General features: G+C 34.3%; 1 protein-coding gene across 9 annotated transcripts in view; it reads right to left on the bottom strand.

Moving 5' to 3' along the window:
- The window catches only part of LOC127125756 (protein SHOOT GRAVITROPISM 6), a 48,805-nt gene extending 23,860 nt beyond the window's left edge, over positions 1-24,945 (bottom strand). For 2 of the 9 annotated variants that reach the window (XM_051054572.1, XM_051054569.1), the window contains exons 1-27: positions 24,732-24,943; positions 24,551-24,641; positions 24,404-24,458; positions 24,178-24,309; positions 22,524-22,595; positions 21,840-21,930; positions 21,635-21,730; positions 20,510-20,557; positions 20,353-20,431; positions 20,189-20,252; positions 19,231-19,334; positions 18,945-19,050; positions 17,696-17,785; positions 16,865-16,942; positions 15,226-15,293; positions 15,030-15,129; positions 14,397-14,534; positions 7,417-7,506; positions 7,276-7,341; positions 7,010-7,105; positions 6,800-6,874; positions 6,348-6,407; positions 5,291-5,380; positions 4,816-4,937; positions 2,659-2,788; positions 2,499-2,578; positions 813-948 (exon numbers count right to left, since the gene is read on the bottom strand). In XM_051054572.1, the coding sequence (XP_050910529.1) occupies positions 813-948; positions 2,499-2,578; positions 2,659-2,788; positions 4,816-4,937; positions 5,291-5,380; positions 6,348-6,407; positions 6,800-6,874; positions 7,010-7,105; positions 7,276-7,341; positions 7,417-7,506; positions 14,397-14,534; positions 15,030-15,129; positions 15,226-15,293; positions 16,865-16,942; positions 17,696-17,785; positions 18,945-19,050; positions 19,231-19,334; positions 20,189-20,252; positions 20,353-20,431; positions 20,510-20,557; positions 21,635-21,730; positions 21,840-21,930; positions 22,524-22,595; positions 24,178-24,309; positions 24,404-24,458; positions 24,551-24,641; positions 24,732-24,864 (2,490 nt within the window). In that variant the 5' untranslated portion in view covers positions 24,865-24,943. Of the gene's footprint in view, positions 1-812; positions 949-2,483; positions 2,579-2,658; positions 2,789-4,815; positions 4,938-5,290; positions 5,381-6,347; positions 6,408-6,799; positions 6,875-7,009; positions 7,106-7,275; positions 7,342-7,416; positions 7,507-14,396; positions 14,535-15,029; positions 15,130-15,225; positions 15,294-16,864; positions 16,943-17,695; positions 17,786-18,944; positions 19,051-19,230; positions 19,335-20,188; positions 20,258-20,352; positions 20,432-20,509; positions 20,558-21,634; positions 21,731-21,839; positions 21,931-22,523; positions 22,596-24,177; positions 24,310-24,403; positions 24,459-24,550; positions 24,642-24,731 lie in introns of those variants that run through there. The other 7 variants (XM_051054570.1, XM_051054567.1, XM_051054574.1 and 4 more) reach the window with 6 other exon arrangements.
- Positions 24,946-25,437: the final 492 nt, after the last annotated feature.

Consider the following 25,437-nt stretch of genomic DNA (forward strand, 5'->3'; position numbering starts at 1 on the left):
CACATAATCAGAATTCAGTTTTCTCAAATCCTTAATCCAGAGCTTCTCCTCACTCAAATTCTCAAATCCTTAATCCAGAGCTTCTCCTCACTCAAATTCTCAAATCCTTCACTCTCGTATCCCTTTTTCCTACTTTACTCTCTTCCTCAGCCTCCTACAGTCCTACTAACTAACAGGATAAGTTACATGTCAGTTACTTGTTACCTGGTACTGACTTAACTACAGGTTTAATCCTCAATTTCGCTCCTACTCCTCTTAACATACACTTTCTCAATACAGGGTTGTTGCCAATAAATTAACAGCAGTAATTACTCTTTGAATCAAATTATTGAATTGCTTGAGAGACTAAACCCTCAGCCTCATGTATTTATAATCAAAATTTACAATCAAGATCCCTAAATTATACGGATAAGAATAAGAGCTAATATCACGAAGATGTAAACAAAATGTATGCATAATAGCAATAAAGGAAACTAAACCAGGGCAATGGCTCAACATTATAAATGAACTGTAGCTTGTCTTGCATGCTTCCTTGGTGTATAAAAACACAATAACATACAAACTTTATAAAAAAATTAGGGTAACAACAAATGAAACTGTTTTCATTATCGGGAAACAGTAATATATGAACAGTTTATTGCCTTTTTCATCAAAAGTTATTGCTTATTTTCTTGCATTGATCTTAAAAACTATTTGTACAACATACATTAAAACTGTATTTAAAATAAAACAGAACAGTTCCAATCACACCCTCTTTGGTTCATTTGTATTTATCTGAAATCAAGCAAGGCAACAAAAGATAGATAACCTACAATGAGGGCGTTTATTCTGGCTTCAATAACTGATGATGGGGCATACTTCGCAGCATATCCATACATTAAAGCTAAGGCAGCATGTATATCATCAGACTCTACTGTTCTGTAACTTTCAGAGAACAATGACAATATCCTGCAAATGATGAAAGTTACAAACAGGTCAGACAGATTGAATCAAATTCAATGTTGGAAAAGAATAATGAACAATCAAACACCAAGTGTATACACTTTCTTCATGTTTGAATACAAACTAAATAACTGCTCAACCAAAGGAACTCTTTTTCTACACTGTTGCCAAGCTCCTCCTATGGTAGACTATATTTGGGATACAAGAGAAGGGGCAGAATAGGGGTTTGCGTTGTAACAAATTTGCCTATATGAGAAGGAGCACAAAAAGGGAGAGAAGGGTAGGGTAAAAGGCTTTCAGTCACTTCAGTCCAGTGACCTTTGGCACGGCATTGCGGAACCTAGATTTTTGCAAGTAATTCAGATATGTATAACTGGGGGTTTATAGATTATAATTATTTGTGTAACAAAATGTCAATTCCTATCAAGTCCTATTTTCTTAACATACTCCCTCCAGTCCCAAGTGTCTTATCAAGTACTATTTTCTTAACATACACCCTCCAGTCCCAATTATAAGACCCAAAACCAAAAAACATTATGAGAATATAGAAGAGTTAGTTAGTGACAGCTGTCCACTGTTCGTGCAGGATAAGAGAGATATAAAAGCTTCTCTTCACTCCATTGTAACAGAATTCAGATTCACAAAAATAGAATAAATAACAGTTTTCTACTCTCTTTCTAAGAATTCTCTAAATCTTATTAGCATTAAAACCAAAGAACTCATTTATTTCTCTAACTTTTTTAATATATTTACATGTATACCCTTCTAGAAAACTGTTGTGACATCAAATGCAACCACTAATATTGAAAAACCAAACATTTTAAATGAGGGTAAAAATGTAATTTAAACAATAAACACAGCTTAAACTTTTTCTTATGAATGGGACCGAAAAATCCTCCAAACATTCTCATATAATTAGGACTGGACGAGAGGGAGTATTCCAGAGGTGGTGCATCTTACAAAGGCATAATCTTTCGAATTACAAATGAAAAACAGACACTTCATGTTTTGTCTTTTAATGTGAGATATGTTAAACTGTAAACATACAACAGTAAAAATAAGACAAAAAAGTAGATAGTGATATGATTGTAACACAAAGCAAGATTGTAACAATTTTGTACTTGAGCATAATCTACCATAGCAAGTAAAGGTCCTGAAACATTCAGATCATAATGAAGTACAGAAAGAAAAAGATTTCACAAAAAAGATACAGTTAGAAGTTGTCAATAAGTTAGGGCATTTTTGGTTTCTGTTTCCATTATTTGTTTTCATGTCGCATTTTCACTTTTTATCACAAAAATGCCATTTTACCATAAAAAGTTGTTTTCATTGTTTTCTGTACAAAAATTTGAAAACATGAAACAATGCAAAAAAAAAAAAGTGACATTTTTGTAATTAGTGATAAGTGAACACCAGAAATGAAAACAGAAAATGGAACAAGAAACCAAACAGGCCCTTAGAGTTTCACATGCATAAGCTTGGATTTAGAATGTGAGTTGATAAACTAATTCGGAAAGAGAAGTGTATACACTCAATCCTACAAGTCTGGCATAAACCTCTGAATTATGGTTTGTCCAACATTGTCTATAATATCCTTCAGCTTCTCCAACACTGTGTCCAAGTGAGATGCAGCAACCTTCACATGAAAAATAATAATTTAAGAAGCGACAGGAAAGGGAAAATATATCTATCAAGTTTAAAAAGAAAATGAATTACCAATCCCATTGCTTTTGCCAAACCAAGCCTATTTGTTGGGATTGCAATGTTTGATTGCTTATACATCCAATTCATTTTATCATGGACATAAGCTCTGTCATTAACCTTTTGAAGAAGAATCCCTAAGCATCTGTGTCAAAGTTCAAAAACATTTTTCACTCTTTCCAATCTTAAATACTAGGCATTAAGATTCAGACAGCAGGCATCAAACCAAATTTGAAAATCCAAGGTTGTGCTAATGAAGTTGGAATTCTGAAACAAGTAATGTGGTAGATAAGTCCTCAAGTACAGGCTTTGATTTTTTTTTTTTTTAAAAAAACTACATGAAAGGTGACATAGACTATATGCTCAGTTGTGTTTCAATACTTATAAAATATTTTAGCAGATTGACAACTTTCGTAAATAGTGTATATATTTGTAATCAGTCCATTAAGTTTAGAGTAGACTATTTAAACTATTCCTGTAAAAGATGCAACCAGATTTTTATTTATAGAAGTGTTAGAAATAGTGTAGTTACTTACTAGGGCCTTTATGGTTATACAGTATCATGTAAATATAGTAAATGGGATAAGTTATTTGTTGTATTTATAGTATTTCAGTGTGTGAATGTGTGCGCGCGCGCGTGTATAAATATAACAAAGCTCCATTGTGTAATACTCAGGGAACTTAATCATATTCCTTTTATTTTTGTTATCTTTCAACACGGTATCTAAATCCTAACAACAGACAGTCATAATCCATGAAACCCAGTAGACCCACCCACTATCCATTTGCAAAAAACTGCTCTTCATCTGTTTCCAGTCTCAAGCCTTTTTTGTGGCTGTGTTCTTCTTTCCAACCACCCCCACACTCTCTTTCCAGCGATTGTCACTTCTACTGCCATCAACCCTGACCCGGCTTCTGCTACCCTAATGTGTTCAATGTCATTGATTGCCACCACTGGATAGCTTCACTGAGTTTGTGGCCAAAACCTACTCAATGGCAAAAATGGCTTATATTCTTGTGTTTCTGAGAAATTATACTATTTTTTTATCTATTATTTTCAATATCTAGATTCATTGTCAAAGGTGGAAAAATCCTGAACAATCAATTCTAACCACTACTTTGGGAACTGGTTTCATAGGACATAGGAACTGAAAGAATACCATTGACCCCATAAAACTGCAACAGCAATTTTGTTCTATCTCATTTTGTATGGACAGAAGAAATTGTTGATGGATCCCACATTAAATAGTTGTTGGAATTATAAAATAAATTGGAATATATTAAGGAGATTAATAACTAATTAAATGCCTAGTAAAACTACATGTAATGTCCTTGTAACTCTCACACTGCATTTAATTCTAGTGTGTATATAAGCAAATCAGCTGAGCGGGACTTCACTCAAGCATTCCATAACAATTCAGTATTTTTAAGATAGTGATATGGTGTGAATAGTAGTTCTCAGAATTTGGGTTGGACTCATCCCTACAAAATCGGCTTGTAAGGTGAGGATTGCCCCCACACTTATAAACACAACACAGGCCATACCTCTTATCAATGTGGGACTAAACCCAACCCTTTAAAGCCAACACAATGAAGGTGTTAGGGGCTGCAATGAGGCAAGCCAAAGTGCCGCAATTAAGGCGATTAGGGGCGGACCGCAATTAAGGCGGAAAGTCCAACACACACCCTCACGCTTGGGCCCCAATGAACCCAAAGCGTGGACAATGCGGGAAGCCCAGCAATAGGTCTAGGATAGGCTCTGATACCATCTCAGAATTTAGTTGGGCCTAACTCATCCCTACAAAACCGGCTTGTAAGGTGAGGATTGCCCCCACACTTATAAACACAACACAGGTCATATCTCTTATCAATGTGGGACTAAATTCACCCCTTCAAAGCCAACACAATGAAGGTGTTAGGGGCTGCAATGAGGCAAGCCAAAGTGCCGCAATTAAGGCGACTAGGAGCGGACCCCAATTAAGGAGGAAAGTCCAATAGTAGGTATAAGAGATCGATGTTCCTCGCCTTACTAGTCAGTTTTGTGAGGTTGAGTTAGTTCAACCCAAATTCTAAAAACAGTGAAGCGGTCAGCTTCACGTGCAACAAAAGGAAGTATTGAACCTATCAAATTTTAAATCTACCAAAGCATGCTCTAGGTTGGAGAATTGATACCGGTGAAGAAGTGCAGCATGTTCATCGTCAGATGTATAAAGTTCATAATGTTTGGCAAATACATTTCCAAGAGACATAATCCAATCTGCATCTTGAATCACATCCAAAGATTCTGCAAGAAACTGCAAGCCAAAAATAAAAAGATGCAATAAATATCTTGCTGCATAAGAGGTTTGAATTTCACACTTGTTATAATGTCTATGACAACAAATTCAGTTGAACTACCATTGCATGCCCAGATTGGACAGAATTATCTATTATCTATCATTTTTCATTTTTTGTAAAACACATACTTCAAAGAAATGTTGAGTTTTTCACCACTTTGGCGAGATATTTCAAATGCAGACAAATTAATGGACCCTACAGCTACATGTATAAGAATAGCTCATGCATAGACCAGAAAGTTTGACTTCATGACCTGTGCTTCTTTAAAATGATAACGTTTACAGGATTTTGGCAAGTCAATGACACTTACGTTGATTATCATGTCATCCCAAGTGTCTTGATATGATGGATCTTGTTTCAAGTCATCTGTATCGCTAACATACGCCTTCATCTTAGGAATCTAGAACTTACCAAAAACACAAATTAATTACATTTTGATATATAATAACCATCTCAAACTTGTAAGCACCAACTATTACAAAAGAACATATTATGACAACGTTTTAGAATTTGAGTTTGGGCCTATCTTAACCTTACAAAACCGATTGTAAGGTCAGGATTACCCCACTTATAAACTTATGTTCAAGCTATATTATATCCGCATGAGACTTAACTCATACCCCTCATGCCCAGCACTAGACATCTAGAAGGTGACCCAAGTGGCTCGATAGCTGTGACCTAATAGCATATGGGCCAATGGATCTTAACTAGGCTCTGATACCATCTTAGAATTTGAATTGTGGCTAAGTCAACCCTACAAAACCGGCGTGTAAGGTGAGGATTTTTCCCACTAATAAACTTAAGTTTAGGAGATACTTCATCGAAAGTGGGACTCATAACGAAACTGTTATTATAAAAGTACATGAAGTTTTTTGATGATTCGTGACATTTACAGAATGATGCAGAAGCATGGTACAAAATTATGCATTGATTCTAGAACTACTAAAGTGATCACCTCATCTAAAAAGTTTATAACACATCAGTTTAAGATCCTACAGCATGGCCAGAATACACCTATTGAGTAATCTTCTTGGCTCCAGTTAGTCCGCACATTAATGACCAGAAAATTTATAGAAGATCAGTTTTAAGATCGTACATCATGGCCAAAATACTCCTAATAACCTTGAGTTATTTTCTTGGGTTCAGTTGGACCCAACTTTAATAACAAGAAAACCCAATAACAAAATGAAATTTCACAATTTCAGTGCTCACGACTATCAGCTGAGAATGTGAAACTTCACGACATTTATTTGCTGGAGTACAATATAATTCAAAAACAATTTATAACTAGAAACTCGACATATTATCAACATTCAACAAAGCTTGTTTCAATCTATTAACAAACCAATTTTTAGCACAACTGTTACCTCATCTTGCCAAAACAAATTGATATTTTTGGGAAATAGAGGTGCCAGAAGACATAGGACCTACAAAAAGATATATATACTTGTCATAAGGAAATACACTCTTCTAAATAATATTTGTAATCAATCACATAGTATTAAGTAAGCTTTGAAAAACAGATTTTGTAGGCATATTAAAGCTACCTCATTTAATTTTACTTTTTTATAATAGTGAAGCGTAAGAGAGAGAAAAAATGTAGTTCTACATAACAGGAAGGAAACTATGCAATAGACATGTATAAAAGCTAATAAAGGGATAATAAATGTTAGTCTATCCATCATTGCAACACTATGATACAATTACACAGCTTGTCCAACAGTATTTATTTTTATAACATGTTGAAGGACTTATCTATGTGAGAATACATCAAATAATAATAAATAAACTGCAGTATTCAAAGATCGCATAAGCTCACTGTCAAAATCTGGGTGGCTAATTGCTCCCTTGCTAGAGGATCATGTAAAAGCACCACAAAACGAGCAAGAAGTTCCTATATCAACCATAAATTATTTAACCACATATGAGATGAATACAATGAACAATGGCCTTCCTTGAACAGATGAGTTGAATAAAAGGAGTTAAGAAATTCAAACAGAAAAATTAGACTGTATTGCAGAGAACCTACTTCGGCAGTTGGAATATCAGGACGGACTCTACACTCACTTAGCATATCACTACCATAAGATCTATGCCGCCACAGTTCTGAGATGCACCTGCAAACCTGTAAAAGTACAAATGCAAGTCTTTAAATTTGCCAGGTCAAATTTCTGCGATACCAAAGCATCATTCTCACAGTGCATACAACATGAAAGGACAAAATACATCAAGAATCACAGTATTTAGTTCAACTTCTGCAAAAAAAATTAAAAAATACTAGAATAGCACTTTTACCATGGCAACAGAACCAGTGTACGGCTGTGGTATAATCATCTTCAACAGAAAAGGCCACAGGATATGCTGTGAAGTCCAATAGAAATATAAGACATTTTCTTCCACAAAATTGATGAGTAAAGAAAACAAAATAAAATTTACCTCCATTTCAGGAATTGTAATGGTGACCAACAAAAGACCTTTTTCACAAACTGCTCGTAACTCACCCAGAGTAACTGCTCCAATTTTCATCTGAAAAGAAAAAACATGAACAACAAAGAGTTAGGGGGCTGTTTTACATAAAAGTGCGCTGGAACTATGAAAAAAAAATTCTTTTACTATTTGTTTTTGGTAAAAGAGGAAATTTTATGCTAGAGAAAATACAAATAAACTGGAGACAGAGTATAACTATTAAAAAAAAGAGTAAAAAGATACAAGAAACTGGAAGTGGTTCAAAATAAGGGGGTTCAAAACAAGGGAGCCGTTGAATGGCATCATATAGAAAACACCCATAAATGCATAAAACAATAAAACAAAGAGGATTACGATATCCAAGGAAATAACCAAATATGTCAATGCTCAAAACAATTTTGGGATCGAGCTCCAAAATAATGTTATTAAACTCGAGAATCTACATAAACTTGTGGAATATCCGTAAAATATACTGATGAAGTCTAAGACTAAGATTATACTTTGTTGGAAAATATATTATTTCCGATTTTATTATTGTCTTTAATACTACCTTTATTTTTCTTTATTCTCAATTAAGGATAAAATAAATTGTAATTATTGTATTTTCACTATATAAACCAGCTAAGGCTGATGAATAAAATATAACAGCATTTACGTATTTTTTGACCCAATTCACATACTCTATTAACCTCCTATGGCGAATGACAACAACATGTGGCCTCCCCTATCACAAGCCTACACTGGATCCAACCATGGCGACCAACCACAATCTGATTCGGACGGTGGCCGTGGAAACGGCGGTGGCCGCGGAAACGGTGTACATGAGGAACCGTCGGTGGTCATAAACAGTGGCAGTAATGACGGCAACAATGGAAACAGGAACAACATTGTTTTTTGGTGACGGTGATTCCAACATAGGCGGTAATGATCGAGAGGGTTCCTCATACTCCCTCAAGGTCAATATCCCTAAAATGAATGGGAATAACTACAATGAATGGGCTCAAACCGTTCGATTGGTATTGGATAGCAAAGGAAAAATTGATTTCTTAACAGGAGCAGTAGCTGAACCGGCAACAGGAGACCCTCGTTACAAACAATGGAAGTCGGAAAACTCTTTGATTATTGCGTGGCTGGTAAGCTCTATGGAAACTGGAATAGGTAAGCCTTACATGTTTTTACCTTCTGCAAAGGATGTTTGGGAAGCTGTTAAGGAAACATACTCTGATATTCAAAACTCCTCTCAAATTTTTGGTTTAAAATCAAAGTTATGGCATGCGAAACAAGGTGACAGGAGTGTAACTGCTTATTACAATGAACTGTTAACACTGTGGCAAGAGTTAGATCTCTGTTATGATGACAAGTGGAGGTGTACAGAAGACAGTGTTTTGTTTCTCAAGAGGCAAGAAAATGATCGTGTATTCATGTTTCTCGCTGGGCTCAATAAAGACCTTGATGAGGTAAGAGGTAGAGTTTTAGGAAAAGTACCATTGCCAACTCTTCGTGAAATTTTTGCAGAAATAAGAAAAGAAGAGGCACGACAAGGAATTATGATGGGTAAGACACAACGAAATTTTGAATCTGAAGGCTCAGCTCTGACTACTAGAAACCTTGACGAGGAAAGAAGGTCAGACAAAGTTCCTTGGTGTGATCACTGCAAGCGCGAATGGCATACACGTGAAACTTGTTGGAAGCTCAAAGGCAAACCTCCTAACTGGAAGAAGAAAAGTGGTCGTGCATTTCAGGCTAGTAATTCTGATCAAGGGCAGCAATCTCTTCCATCTCAGTTCTCATTCATTACGGAGCAACTAGACAGACTGTACAAACTCCTTGAGTCTCCAACCCCTTCTTGCTCTATAGCAACAAAAGGTAATTCTGCATTTCTTAGTGTCAGTCTCAGTCATACTTGGATAGTAGATTCAGGAGCCTCCGATCACATGACAGGTGAATCTACTTTGTTCTCTTCATATAGTCCATGTGCAGGTAATCAAAAAATAAAAATTGCAGATGGCTCTTTTTCAGCCATTGCAGGTAAAGGGTCAGTTGTGTTGTCTCAAATGTTAACTCTTAAAAATGTCCTTCATGTTCCAAATTTATCTTGTAATTTAATATCCGTGAGTAAATTAGCCCAAGATATAAATTGTCAAACTAATTTTTTCCGATCTCACTGTGTCTTTCAGGATTTGAACTCGGGGAAGATGATTGGCAGTGCTAAGGAGAGTGGAGGACTCCACTACCTTGAAATTGGATCTGCATTACAACTACCTTCAAAAACAATAAGTTCCTGCTTTGAGTCTTTTTCCGTTTTGAATAATAAAGATGACAACATTATGGTATGGCATTTAAGATTAGGTCATCCTAGTTTTCGTTACTTAAAACACTTGTTTCCTAAGATATTTCACAATAAAAACTTTTCTTCGTTTAAATGTGAAGCATGTGAATTTGCAAAGCATCATCGTTCCCAGTTTTCAATACAACCTTATAAACCATCAAAGCCTTTTTCTATTATACACAGTGATGTTTGGGGCCCTAACCGTACAAGTACACTCTCTCTCAAAAAATGGTTTATCACATTTATAGACGACCATACAAGAATATGTTGGGTGTACTTGTTAAAGGGAAAATCAGATGTTTGTCAGGCTGTAAAGAATTTTGTTTTAATGGTGCAGAACCAATTTCAAACAAATATCCAAATCTTTAGAAGTGATAATGGCAAAAAATATTTTAACACTATCCTGGGTGATTTTTTTCTAAAAAATGGGATTATTCATCAAAGTTCATGTCCTAATACTCCTCAACAAAATGGAGTGGCCGAAAGGAAAAATAGACATTTACTAGAGGTTGCTAGAGCTCTACTTTTTTCAAATAAAGTACCAAATTATTTGTGGGGCGAAGCTGTTTTAACAGATGCGTATTTAATTAACAGAATGCCCTCCAAAATTCTCAATTTTCAAACTCCTATTAACGTCTTCAAAGAATGTTTTCCTAGTACTCGTGTTTTAACTGATTTGACTTTAAAAATCTTTGGTTGCACAGCCTTTGTTCATGAACATAAAAATGTTGGAAAACTTGAGCCACGTGCTATAAAATGTGTCTTTGTTGGATACTCCCCAACCCAAAAAGGATATAAATGTTTTGATCCAAAAAATAAGAAAATGTTTGTCACTATGGATGTTACATTCTTTGAAAATAAACCTTTTTTTGATGACACTCATCTTCAAGGGGGGGAGATAAACGAAGACTCGTTTCAAATTGAGGACATGAGTTTTTTAAATAACTTGTCTTTACCAATATCACAAAATTCTAAGTTTTTTACACCTGCACCAACAGAAAATGGCCGCGATTCTTTATCTGATCCTACTTCTGTCATGAGTAAGGAACCTTGTGAATCCGAGCCTACATTTTCTCTTGTAGAAAATAATGAGAATCCTGAAAACGATGATAATGATGATCTAATTGAAATGCCACAAAATAATGAGTCACTTCAACAAAACAAATTTGAATTAGGAAACGGGACTTGGAAAGGAAAGGTTTTTGTGAAAAAGCACCATAAAGGAAAGGACAAGTCCACATCTCAACACTGCCAGGAATCTGAACCGGGGAATGATCAATTTCCTAACAAAAGAAAAGGTAAGTCTATCTCTGTTTCTGAGAGTCGTATTTTGTATCCTGATATAGATGATCCTGTTGCCATTAGAAAACCTGTCAGATCTTGCACTAAACATCCCATGTCCAATTTTATATCATATTCAAATTTGTCTTCATCTATGTCTGCCTTCACTTCAAAATTGTCTAGTGTAGAAATTCCAAAAAATGTACAGGTTGCTCTAGAAATTCCAAAGTGGAGGGAAGTTGTACTTGAGGAGATGAAAGCTCTAGAAAAGAACGAAACTTGGAGTGTTACGCCACTACCAGATAGCAAGAAGACAGTTGGATGCAAATGGGTGTTTACTGTGAAGTATAATTCAGATGGGTCAATTGAAAGGTACAAGGCTCGCTTGGTGGCTAAAGGCTTTACTCAGACCTATGGTATAGATTACTCAGAGACATTTGCTCCTGTTGCAAAATTGAACACTGTCAGAATTCTTTTGTCTCTTGCTGCTAACCTGGATTGGCTTTTGCACCAGTTAGATGTTAAGAATGCCTTTCTTAATGGCGATCTTGAAGAAGAAATATATATGGACATTCCTCCTGGCTTTGAAAACAAATTTGGATCAAATGTGTGCAAACTAAATAATTCTTTGTATGGATTAAAGCAGTCCCCTAGAGCTTGGTTTGAAAAATTCACTCAGTCCATGAAGAAACAAGGGTACATCCAAGGACAGGCTGACCACACCTTGTTCACAAAATTCTCCCACGATGGGAAAGTTGTTGTCCTGATTGTTTATGTTGATGATATTGTCCTTACTGAAGACGATACAGTGGAAATGGCAAGAGTAAAAGAGAAATTGGCAGTAGACTTTGAAATCAAGGATCTGGGATTCATGAGATATTTTCTAGGTATGGAGGTTGCTCGATCAAAAAATGGTATTGTGGTTTCACAGCAGAAATACATTATAGACTTGTTGAAAGAAACAGGAATGAGTGGATGTCGTCCTGCAGATACCCCTATGGATCCGAATGCTAAACTTTGGGGAGAAGGTAATGTTTCTGTTGATACTGGGAGATATCAGAGATTGGTTGGGAAATTGATTTATTTGTCACACACCCGACCTGATATTGCTTTCTCAGTTAGTGTAGTGAGTCAGTTTATGCATTCTCCTTTCGAGGAACATCTTGAGGCAGTATATAGGATACTGGGATATTTGAAGGGAAATCCTGGAAAAGGATTATTTTTTAAGAAGACTAGTGAAAAAAATGTGTCTATCTTCACCGATGCCGATTGGGCAGGTTCAGTCACAGATAGAAGATCAACATCTGGATATTGTACCTATGTTTGGGGTAAGCTTGTGACATGGAGGAGCAAGAAACAAGGAGTTGTAGCAAGGAGTAGTGTAGAGGCCGAGTTTAGAGCTATGTCTCAAGGTATTTGTGAAGGATTATGGATCCTTAGAGTCCTAGAAGAACTTAAGATGAAAATTGAGCTTCCATTGAAATTGTACTCTGACAGTAAAGCTGCTATTAGCATAACTCATAATCCAGTTCAACATGACAGAACCAAGCATATCGAGATTGATCGACACTTCATAAAGGAGAAGTTAGATGCGGAAATCATATGTCTACCCTTCGTGACTTCAAGTCAACAAACTGCGGATATCCTGACCAAAAGTTTGGCAAGGCCTACTTTTGAGTATTTGATAGACAAGTTGGGCATGATAGATATCTATGCACCAACTTGAGGGGGGGTGTTGGAAAATATATTATTTCCGATTTTATTATTGTCTTTAATACTACCTTTATTTTTCTTTATTCTCAATTAAGGATAAAATAAATTGTAATTATTGTATTTTCACTATATAAACCAGCTAAGGCTGATGAATAAAATATAACAGCTTTTACCAATTTTTTCTAATATACTTGATGCAAAAATATAATTAAAAACATGTCATAAGTATCTAAACACAATTAATATTCAATACTATGTAATATAAGTATTCAACATACTAATATATTACCTCCGATATTTATTATTAGTCGTTTGACTACTTCCACATATATTAAAAAAGTGTAATCATCGCTATATGAAAAAGAGAATTATAAAGGATTTTACTAAATTTTCCTTCATTAATGATATGGGAAAAATAAATTTAAAAAAATGAAAGAAGAGAAAATAATAAATACTCGAGAGTATAATAGAAAAAATAGCATTAATGATTTATTATTGGTATTGTAAAACAACTTATAATTTGGTACAATTTTTTTTCCAAGAGTGACATATAATAAAAATCAGAGGTTAATAATAAAGCAAAATAATTTCATAGGACCTAGACAAGACCACAGTACACAAACATGGCATTCAAAATTGATAGTCCAATTCATAAATCACAAAAGAGGTTCAAGGTATTAAGAGAAGGGCATAAAAAGCTCCAACTTAATGAATCATAAGGTTCAAATTCAGTAAAGAGTAGAGGATGATAGGACTAGGTTTCCATTGTTGGTGATGGATTCAGCTAGGTTTATTGGGCTTTAGCTCATCAGAGTTGGGGTCATTCACCTTGTTGACCTGCTGGATTCATTGCAAACTAGAAACAACGGGCTTTGTTGGATTTTCCGCCTTAATTGCGGTCCGTCCCTAGTCGCCTTAATTGCGGCACTTTCACTTGCCTCATTGCAGCCCCTAACACCTTCATTGTGTTGGCTTTGAAGGGGTGAATTTAGTCTCACATTGCTTAGAGATATGGCATGTGTTGTGTTTATAAGTGGGGGCAATCCTCACCTTACAAGCCGGTTTTGTAAAGATGAGTTAGGCCCAACCCAAATTCTGAGAGGCTTGTTCATATTTTCTTCTGTGACTTCATTTCTACTAGGAGCTATGCGGTTGAGACTCAATACAGTATCCTTCACCTTCTTAGTGTATGGGTTCATATTGGAATATTATATGTATCTACTGAAGTTCTACAACTGTGAGGTTAATATCTTCTACACTAAAGAGCCTTATCATTGAAATGTTGCATTTTTAGATTTATTAAAAGAACATTGAACCTGTGTCATTTCAGGAATGTGTGGGGAGAAACATTATGCTGTGGCTCATTCAATAATGCTCTAATGCGTGATTTTATGTGAGTTTATACAAGCCTGTGCAAGTCTACCACAGATTTTTTAAGCCAGTTAACTTAACACAACTTTCACATCTTAATCGTAAACCCGTGCAATTCTAAGAGCTACCTTTAAAGATTGACAACCTTACTCCAAAGTAAGAATTAACAACATAGTATTGAATAAAAAGAACTCACTTAATTCAAAAATATTTACCTTGCAGGCAATTAAGGACGGAAACGAGGGGGAAAGTATACCTCTATTCTCTTATTTGGTGTGCTATCAAGATCACTCTGATTTTGATCTGTCAAAGCGCAATGGCGTGTGAGATATTCAATGAACAACTCTCCAGATGAACCAACCAAGTAACAGTGTGAAGCCATAACCACAATTAACTGGCAAATGAGGAAGACAGAAGACAAAAAACATTGACTTTGGAAACAATTTGCATTATTTTATTAAAAATAAGCTTAATTACCTTTTTAGTCCCTTACCATAATTTTGGGGATTATCTTGGTCCCATAACTAAAAAAAGTGTCATATTGGTGCCATAACTCTACAAACTAGACCAAATTGGTTTTTTGGGTTAATATGACTCTATCATCTTTAATTTTATCCGATGTGATAAATGTATGGCTAATGCGCCACCAAAAATATAATGTTCTAATGTCATCTACCTCTTTTCAATTTTAAAGTTATAATCATCAAATTCAACTAACCAAGTCCAGTTCTCGTCCAGAAAAAATAACAATACATTTCCACTGACCTTAATTGTCATTGCCATTACTACTATCATCAAAATCACAATCAGTAAGGGACCAAAAAGATAATTAAGCCAAAAAACATTAAAGAAAAATAGGAAAAACAAGGATAAATGGTCAACGACTTACCTCAGAAAGTGCCTTTCGAACACCTAAATGATGTTCTTCTAACAAGGACTTTACAGATTCAACCAGTAATGGTATTTTACTATGCCAAGCTTCAGATAGCCTTCGGAAAAAAAAATTACAGGTCAGCTGTTGATACTAGATATTTACCAATAATAATCATCAGGACTTAGAAAAGAAAAGAAGAAAAAAAAAGAACCTTGGTAAAAGATGTTTCAAAACACAAAGTGCACCAAAAGTTGATGCTTCTTCCTTCAACCTACATTTCTGGAAGTATAGACAAAAGACAAAAGAAGCAAAATGCCACATAACATTAAAGAGGAACAGAATAAGAATTAATTTTTGTCTAGGGAAAAGAAGTCTTAAGAAAGCGACAAAAGTAAGAAATAAAACACCCTCCTAAATTGAACAAACTACCAAACCATAACACATGTACATATAAATGATTCATTTTAATTTTGAAGGAACAAGGTATAGCAAAATATAAGGGTGCTTGTTCTTGTTCTATTTTTGTAGTAATTATGAAAGAGAAAACATATCAACTGAACATAAAAACTAAAACAAAAACAAAAAATTTGAAGTACTAAACATGTTCGTTTTCTATGATAATTTTCAGTTGAAATCTTCTTCTAATACGAGTGACTAGGCAAGATAGTTCTAGAAATTTTGTTTGAACATCTGATAGGAACCCGAATTACAGAAAATGCAGAAATTGTATTATTAACGGAAAATGCAAGAAATGAATGGTAATTTTGCAATTATTAACTCCTTCAAATATATATATAACATTGTCACTTGTATTTCTCCAAGTTTCAGATTTTCCCTCGCAATTTCGAGGATCAATTTGTCTATTCACTCCTTCAAATATTTATAAAATTGTCACTTGTATTTCTCCGAGTTTTAAATTTTCCTTCACAAGTTTTGAAAGCGAGAAACAGAATGAAATGAATGGTATAATGCAAACATATCAACTAAAAATGAAAACAGAAATAAACCAAACATCTCAATTTGATTACTTTTTCTATCTCCGTCTAATATGAAGGTTCTATTCGATTTCAATTTGATTACTTTCACCGGATATTATATTTGTTTATTTCAATTTGATTGCATGCTTTACGCCAACCGCTTTGCAACTGAACTTGCTAAAACGGGTTGGGCTTGTGAAATATTGGTTTATTACCCACTGCAACTGAAGCTCCCTCAACCTTCAAGGCCTACACTGCCCCCTCCCTGCATAGTAATCTACGACCTTCCAACTATAGTATCATCCAACTGGCGTCTTTAATTGTTTCTTAAGGCTTTGTTGTCCTTTATTTTTTTTACTACGTAATTAATTGATTATTTATGTGTATTTTAATAAATCTTTTCAATATTTTTAATTAAGTTTAGTTTAGAATTATCATTTTGAGATTATTTTCTTTATACGCGCCTCATTTTTATGCATGTGTATGTGTGTGCAAGTTTAATTTCATATAATTGTGTATATTGGTTAGGCTTAATAGGATCTTACGATCCTTAGTAAGATACTTGAGTTAAGATCTTTTATCCCCCTCGAATTTGACTACACCGGTCATATCATATTGTATCGTATCACGTAAATAGGAATAACATCTCCTATATTTATTTTATATTTAATGCCTTGAGCCTAAATAAAACACACTCTGCTGTGTAGTTGAGATATGTGGTGAAACATAATTAAGTGTTGGTTTTCTTTCAATCAACAGACTTCATATATCATCTGCTACTACAGTGATCCTCTTACAGTCTCAGTGAAATTTATTTGTTTCAACCAGAAAGAGAAAAAAGAGAATAAAAACTACAAATTGACAAATACTTACATTTACAAGGAACAGAAACAAATCATCTGGATACACCAAACCAACTGTCAGAAAGCAATGCTGCATCTCATTATACATCTGCCATACATGATTAAATAATTAAACTTTGGACTTCTTTTCTGGATAAAATGAAAAGGTTCCTCCAAATTCAACAAAATAAAGTGGCATTCACCCTTGAATTTAAGACGGTTCGGACTATGCTGATGTGCTTTAAATTAAATGAAGTCGAATACACTCTTATTTGGTCAACAGAGTGAAGTATCATCCAAAAGAAAATCAATGGAAGAGACTAATAGTATGAATTCAGAGACAACCCTCCATAAAAACATAAAGAACGAAGGAAAGAATTATCAGCTCAAAGGGGTCTCCACCATACCGTTTGCATATGTCAAATAGCAAAACCCTAAGGATCTCTTTGCGAGTTGATTTTTGGAGGGGAGGGTCACCATCGTGCTGTTTTTTTTCATTTTTTTTAAATTTCAAATATACATAAAAATATAGATGTAACCCTCCAATCAGCTTCCACTTTCGTTGCAGAAAAACACCAGGGATAGTAAAAAGTAAACCAGTAAATCAATATGCCTCCTATTGTAATTGATCTCCAAGAAACAATTGTATCGAATAACAAATAATGACTAAATCTCAGAAAGAATACTCAAAGATGAAAGATAACCTATACACACTACAAAGACATGCACCATCAAATTCAAGGGATTAAAAAGTGAGGAGTGCAATGAAGTAACGAACCTGGAACTCTGCGATAAAAAGTGCTACAAAGGTTATTATACAAAAATCCCAAATAATTCCAACAAATGAAATTTGTGCTAATACCTTCAATCCCACAGAGAAATCTGTTTGATCTTTGCTTTCACTATTCATAGATACCACGGGTAGAAGTGTCGCTAAAGTAAGAGTCAAATCCTGCATACCACCGATAATTGTATTTGAATATTCAATTGATTAATTCCAGATAGACATAGATAAAGGAACTACTTATAAAGCAACCACTTAATGTCATAAACCAACTGAACTAAAATGCCAAGCTTCTAGGTGAAGGTATAAGAATAGATTTATATTTAACGTACATTCATGCAAGTGCCCTAGCGCTTAAACCATCAACAATATACAAATCCACTCAAGGTCCCTTTAAAGAAATATCATGAACTAAATATCCCAAAAATTTTAAGTTGTTGGATGAGAGCACACTAATGTTTTTGTATCCACCATCCTTGAAATATTTTAGCCTTTATTACTATTGATATTAGTTTAATTTGCTTTGGAACAGGCTGGACTGGTTTTTTCAGTGTAGGAGGGGGCAGTCCAAATAACCCCCACGGCTGCTCAAATTTTCTACAGGCTAATTTCCAACAACTGAATGGTACAAACTAAACATAGTGGTCCCAAACCATTTGTTTAACCTTGGACAGCAAGGAAAAATATTTATAAAAAAGACTCCTTTGCCTACAGCTCGAGAGACCTTTTCAAAAGTTAGAAGGAAGGAAGCTAGGATGAGAACTACGACGGGAAAGACGACCTCTATCACAGAAACTAAAGGCTCAGCTCTTGCAAATTAGGAACTACAATGGAGAAGGCAAGAGAGATGGTAAGAAATCTGACAGGTCATGGTGGGACAAATGTGAGTGCCCATGGCATACTCGTGAGACTTGCTGGAAACTTTATGAGAGACCTCCAAATGGGAAGAAGAAAGAAGACTGAAGTAGAGCACTTCAAGTTACTACTTGTAATCAAGAGAAGTGGTCTCCCTAAAGCTTGTTTCTGCTCACTAAGGAACAACTGGAGCAACTGTACAAACTCCTCGAGTCTCAGAAGGTAAATTTTTTAAGTCAAAACTTCTTAGTGTCAACCCTAGTCATACTTGGATTGTTGATTCAGGTGCTACTGATCACATGACAATATAACAAAGAAAAATAAGAAAGTCATCAACAATATACAGATGTGCATATCATATTTTGGAAGTTACATGAAGATCTGGTCAAAGATTACCACCCAAAAAAAAGAAAGTGTGATAGAGAAACTCAACATATCAATAACCTTTAAAAATAACTCTAGCATACATTACCTCAAAATCAAGCATAGGAGGACCACTTTCAGATAGTAAAGAGGCATTCAACAGATTGTGGAGACTGCATGTAGCTAGAAAAGCAATATCAAGATCCTTTTTATACCTGACAGCAGAATAGAATAATAAGAATGTATGCTGCAATACCTGTTTATATTCATAAATATTGTCTATATTCTAGTCTCATTATAATGCACTTGTTAAAAAAACTCAAATACAAAATGTTCTCCTACATCATGCAAGCAATTAAGGTTGTTATCGAAAGCAACGGGTAGATTAATCTTACAAATCCAATATTGTAGGAACAAGCCTTGGTAAGGCTGCCTTTAATTGTGTCCGTGTTATGAGACCAACCATCTGTCCAAGTGCTTCAACGGATGCTACACGAACCTATATCCAAATAAATTGAAATAACCAAAATAAATGAGCACTAAAAATATAGACAAGAAAATAGGAACAAGTCTTGGTAATGCTGCCTTTAATTATGTCCATGTTATTGATGTAAAATGCATTTAACATGCCATGTAGGCAAGAAAATAGAAAGGGACAACATTACTTGTGACTCGTGAGAATTATAGGTTTATGGTAAGTGAAAAAGGAAAAGAGAGAAAAATGGTATTCATAGTAACAACTAGGTTAGAGAATAAGGTGTGGTAAATAGTACAGTAGTAAATTAAAAATATGATTGATAGATGTAATGTGTCACAATATTATAACCTAATATTGATATTGATACTGAGAATTAGGTCAAATACAAGAACAACTAACTAGTGTAAGATTATGCCCAATAAGAAGTACACTAAAAAATGCATCTTCTCCAAGGTAAAATTAAATGCAAATTGCATTTAATTTGGTTTCTCTCTCATTTTTTCCATAAACAACATCCAATCAAAACTGTTTTTACATCTTTCCCATAAAACATACTTCAAAAAAGACACAAAAATTTAAACTTTCTTAATAAGTTAAAATATTAGTTTTTTGCTTATAAACCATTACGGAGTAGTAACTAACTTTAATATTCTTAACAAATTTCTTAACTCAGTGCAAAGAAAAAAAACATTTTGATATATAGAATATATTTTTATTGAAAAAACACTTCAAATCAAATTATGGTAAGGAGTTAGATCTCGCACAAGGGTATCAATGAAAGAAAAAAAATCAATAGAAAAACAAGACACAAAAAAATAAATAAAGGACTATATAAGCAGTCAAACACAGAACCAAAATGTGATATGATGACAAACCTTTAGGTCCCGTGAAGCTGCCCAAACTCTTAACAAAAGCTCAAAAGCAGAATTTAGAAATGACCTGCACTACATAGAGATACCTCTCACCCTCAGACAAGAAAAATAGGAAATGTCACACCATGAATCGAAAAATAAACTAGAAGACTATATTCTGATCTCACATGACATCACCATCTTGCGGTAAATGTGAAGGAAAATCTGTACTATATTGCCAAGCAGCTTGACACCAACACTTGAATGCTGAAAACAATAACAAAAGATGAGTTAAATAGATCGGACTATCAATAGAAATACACCGTTAAGCAAGGTTAACCAAACCTTTTTTCCCCACTCCCCACCACCAAGTAATGAGGACATATATTAAAGCTGTAAATAATAGCAAAGGGATCATAAACCTACAAATGTACATTTGCAAATAACTAAACTATTTCGATGATTCATCAGTAGAAATGTATCACATTACCCACCATTATAAATTAAACCTAGAATGCATTTTAATAGAGTTCAAAAAGAATAAGATCACTGAAATTGATGTTAGTCCAGAAATATTAGTTCAGTTAAGCTCAGCTATCAGTCTAAATGACCTGGCAGTTAAGAAGTGTTTCAGTCTAGAAATATTAGTTCAGTTAAGCTCAGCTGTCAGTCTAAAGGACCTAGCAGTTGGGTAGTTAGGAATCTGAGTTTCATTCTCAACGAATATGACCGAATCTACACTTTAGTTATTTCCAACCAGTTAATAGTTTAGTGAAACAGAAAGTCTCTCTCTCACACACATACATATTGCATCTTTGTTTCTATCAATATCTTGCCAGCTCTTAATTTCCAACACACCTGCTCCAAAGCCATGGAGACAAAATTGTTCATATCAAGGATAAATAAGAAACCCCCTACCAAACTTTACCATTCATTCAAGATATTAGTTTACTAACTGTCAATTACATCACATTAAAATATTTTTCTTGGACAAGTTTGTTTTAAAATTTCAGAAACTACAAAATGTGCTGTCATCTGTTACAAAATTTTAACTTGTTCCTTGTGCACTATTATACTTAATAGATTGCGATCACTTAGTCTCACACTTACCAATACAGCTTTGGTATTTAGTATGAGGCAAATGATATGAATGTGTGGGAAGTCACTAGTGAGACTAAATAAAAATCATGGGTAGAGAAAAACTGTAGAAAAGACAAAAAAGCAAACAACTTGTTTACAGTTACACCTTTCGTGCAAAAATTATTTTTCAAAATAATCAGCATTTTCTTTATCTGTATTAGAATATTAGAATGTGTCATACCTTATATGGTATGAAATTTACAATAACAAAAAAGCTATTTCACAAGCAATTAAACTGCCAAGGAAACTTGGACAAATCAGCACAATATCAAAGATAATAATATCACATGCTACACATCCATAAAGAAGGTGACAGAAAAATCACCACACCATTTGCGAAAGTTGCCCGGTGCATGTCTCGCACATTTCCAAGAATCGGCAAAATTCGTGAGAGTACACCTTTCCAGCGGGGAATGAACAGCGAGGCTATATTAGATTTAGAAATTAGAAAAAATAAAATACATTAGTGTTAACCACAGAAATTAAACCCACCACAAAAAAAACAGTTAAAAAACTTCAAAATTTGATTACTGACGACAACTAGTAGCAAATTCTGCAAGGATTTGAACCATAGCCTGTAATGCTGAACTTGTCCCCGATAAATGAAGAAAAATTTCTTCCATCACCTACAACACCAATTCAAGGGTAAGGGAGATTAAGGGCAGTGGTGGAGAAGAACAAGCTCAAAGTTCAAGGAAAACTAGAATAAGTGCAAACAAAATAAGGGTGTATAAAATATAAATAGAAGCCAGTAGTATTGTATACTCGGTGAAATTAAAATGAAGGGAGATATTACTTTAGTATGTTACGAACTTCGAAACTACGAGAAGAGTGTGAAGAAATTATTTCAAAATATAAGACAGACAAATATGAAAGAGGATACAAAAACAAAAATAGTTTTTTTTATTTTTTGGGGAATTCTTTTAATCAGGCAATGTTATGATTCTCGCGATAGTTCGGACTGATTCCCAACAGAAAGATGACAAGTAGCAAGAGATAAAATAAATTATGGAGTTTGTAAATGATATTCTAATTAGATTTATTTAACTTGAAATCACAGAGACTGTAGGGCTGCATTTTGTTAATCTTTATCGCCTTGCCTTACGTGTCTCCCACTAGACATGTAACCTTATCTTTCCTCTCTTGAACAAAAAAGAGTTGCTAATTAAAGTACCTATTAAATAATCTTTAACAGCTCAAAGAAAAAGAAATAACTCACAAGATCAGGTAAATGTGACCCTATCGCAACAAGTAGGCTTGTTGCTGCTCGTTGCCAATCGGAATTGAGTTCCTGCAAAAGATAGTCGATGCGAATCTCAAAGACCATGAGCAGTAACATAAAAAAAATCTGTTTAAGCCCATAACTGGAGTATCCTAAGATAACTAGGGTTTTAATTGGAATATTGGTACTATTCCCATAACAGAAAAATCGATCAAGAGTGCAAGAAATAACTGTCATTTCAAATATAAATATTGAAAAGAAAAAATAATGGTTAGGTAGCCCAATAAGCCTAAGGTACTCCTCTAACAAGTGTTTAAGATACTCACAGAATAAAAGAAAAGGAAATCTCAACATTGTGGAGTAAAGTATCAATTCAATTGTTTATGTTGAAGTTCTACTTATAGACCCAAAATAACTAAACTCGCTAAAGATAAATAACTATACTATACTGGAAGAAGATAACCTAAAGTAGGACAAAATCCAAAGCAACAAATAGTGCCAAGTCAAAAACATTATTTCATAATTAAAAGGAAAAAAAATACACGCCTATTTTACATCACATGGTTGCATGCTATCACACAGTTTAAAAACCTAATGTCAAGCTACAGAATCTTGCACACATAACCACGTTAACTTAATGGTCAAGATTAGCCTTCACATGTCTAAAACCATCAATCACATGCCCAGAATGTAACCCAGCCTTTTTTTCTTACCCTACGACTTCCAAACTCAATTTTGACAGCGAAAATTCCATCTGTCATTTTAATCCAAATCTTTATTTCTTCCCACACTCGTTTGACTTCCACCCTAAAACCCCGAAAAACTATTTGCTCATGCGAGTAATTAAAGTAATGGCTGCTAAACAGTTTGCTTAGAGAAACTGGACAACTAAATAATAAGATAGGGAAAGATGTTAGCCATGTAATACATGCCTAGATGTTAGCCATGTGACCCACTTAGTGAGAAGGCTTAATTGCAATTGATGATGATGTACTATTTGTAACCTGTTGCTTTAGAATTAATATGCAAGTAAGCTGCTTCGTAAATCAGTCAGCGGGAATCACAGGAGTTATTTTATAAGGAAAATTATCTTTCAAAATTCTAATCCCCGTCCATAAATAACCATGATCCACTTAAGGTATGTTTGAATTGAGGGTTTTGGAGGCGAGGGTTTTGGAGGACTAAGTCTATATTTTTGTCTATATTATAGCTTCCATGATTTAGAGAAAAAAAAGTAAGTCCTCCACTCCAAAAGTCCTCATCCAAACATACTCTTAATCATTTTTACCTCTCTTACACTGCATCAACTGAAAAAACCAAACCAACCAAGTGCAAGGATATAAATTCAATTATCAAAACTTCAAAACCTCAAACACCGAATTTGATTCTTATTTTGACCAAGCCTAAGAAAACATCATAGGCAACTTTCATATCATTCACTTTTCCTTTTGATCAAGGCAAATTTACTTTTGTTTTTAATATCAGTTCAATATAGTGTAGTTTGATGATTCCGTCTTCTACTTTTATATATTTCATTTGCCAGTATTTCAGTTCATATTTTCACTAAATTGAATTCCAGCTAAGACTGCTGTCATCTGATACCCAAAGTAAACTAAACTACTTAATCTCATGTATAATAAAAGTAAAGCACCTTAGAAGATATCATCTCAGAAGTAGCAATTTTAGCAAGCTTCGCCATAAAAACAGAATCAACATCTCTTTCATCAAGAGCTCGAACTCCAAATGCCATAACTTGAAAAACTCCAGCCATATTTCCAAATCGCTAAACACAAACAACATCCAAAAAAACACACTCGCATCAAACTCTTCGAATCAAGTTCCAACAGTAAAAAATGCTCCGAAGACTACTAACTAACCCGACGTCCACCGCGTGAAACAGTCGCACAGCACTCAAGAACCAGAACAGGATTTCTACAAATTCAACAAAAAGATTGATAATGTAACGAAATTAAAAGAAATTAAACCGAAATTGAGTAAAGAAAAGAAGAGGTGAAGGTAATTACAGTGCGGCAAGGTCGTCGAGAGAGGACATGGAAGCTTCTCGAACAGCGGAAGAATCATCAGCTAGTAATGAGAGTAGAACCTGGATAGCCTCTGTGGTGAAAGCGAATAGCGATTGAGAGATCAGAAGAGGAATTAAAGAAAGCAAATCGAAATTGGAGAAGAAGAAGGAGAATGAGGTACCTGGTGCGGGAATTGAAATTGAGGCCATGGAAGAAGATGCAATGAATAACCGGTGAAGGAAGGGGAGGATTGAAGAATGAATAAATAGAGGAAGAAGAGGGAGAAACTGGGGCCTCTTCCCCGGCGAGGACATACACAACAGACACACTACTGCGCTGGCTATGCCTTGCCGTGACGGGAGATCATCTTTTTTACTTCTTCTTTTTTTATCAACGATTAATTCAATTAAATATAACCGACTTTTTCTTTGTTATTTTTCAAGACTGAAAGAAAAAAAAAATTATTAAAGTATTATTTAATTTATATTTTATTTCATTTCTTTTTTAAAAAATTAAATTTTTCTCAATTCAGTGTTTTAGAGAATAAAATAGAATAAATTAACTTTAAAAATTATTTTATGATTATAAAGGAGAAAAGTAGGGATAGGTGGTTTCTGAAAGATAAAATTTAAAAATAAAAACTAAAATTTAATATAATATAAATAACTAAATAAAAGATGTGGCATTAAATCTAAAACTTAATAATTAGTTTACTAAATTAGAATATGAAAAATTAAATTTTTATTACAATTTTAAAAATTTTGAGTACGAGTTTATTTTTTAATTAAATATATTTTTATTATTTATATATAAATAAGCCATATTTTTATCTATGTTATATAAATATAACATGTATATGTAACCAAAACACATAACTATATAATAAA

Source organism: Lathyrus oleraceus, chromosome 3 (genome assembly GCF_024323335.1).
Source record: "Lathyrus oleraceus cultivar Zhongwan6 chromosome 3, CAAS_Psat_ZW6_1.0, whole genome shotgun sequence".
Lineage (NCBI taxonomy): Eukaryota > Viridiplantae > Streptophyta > Magnoliopsida > Fabales > Fabaceae > Lathyrus > Lathyrus oleraceus.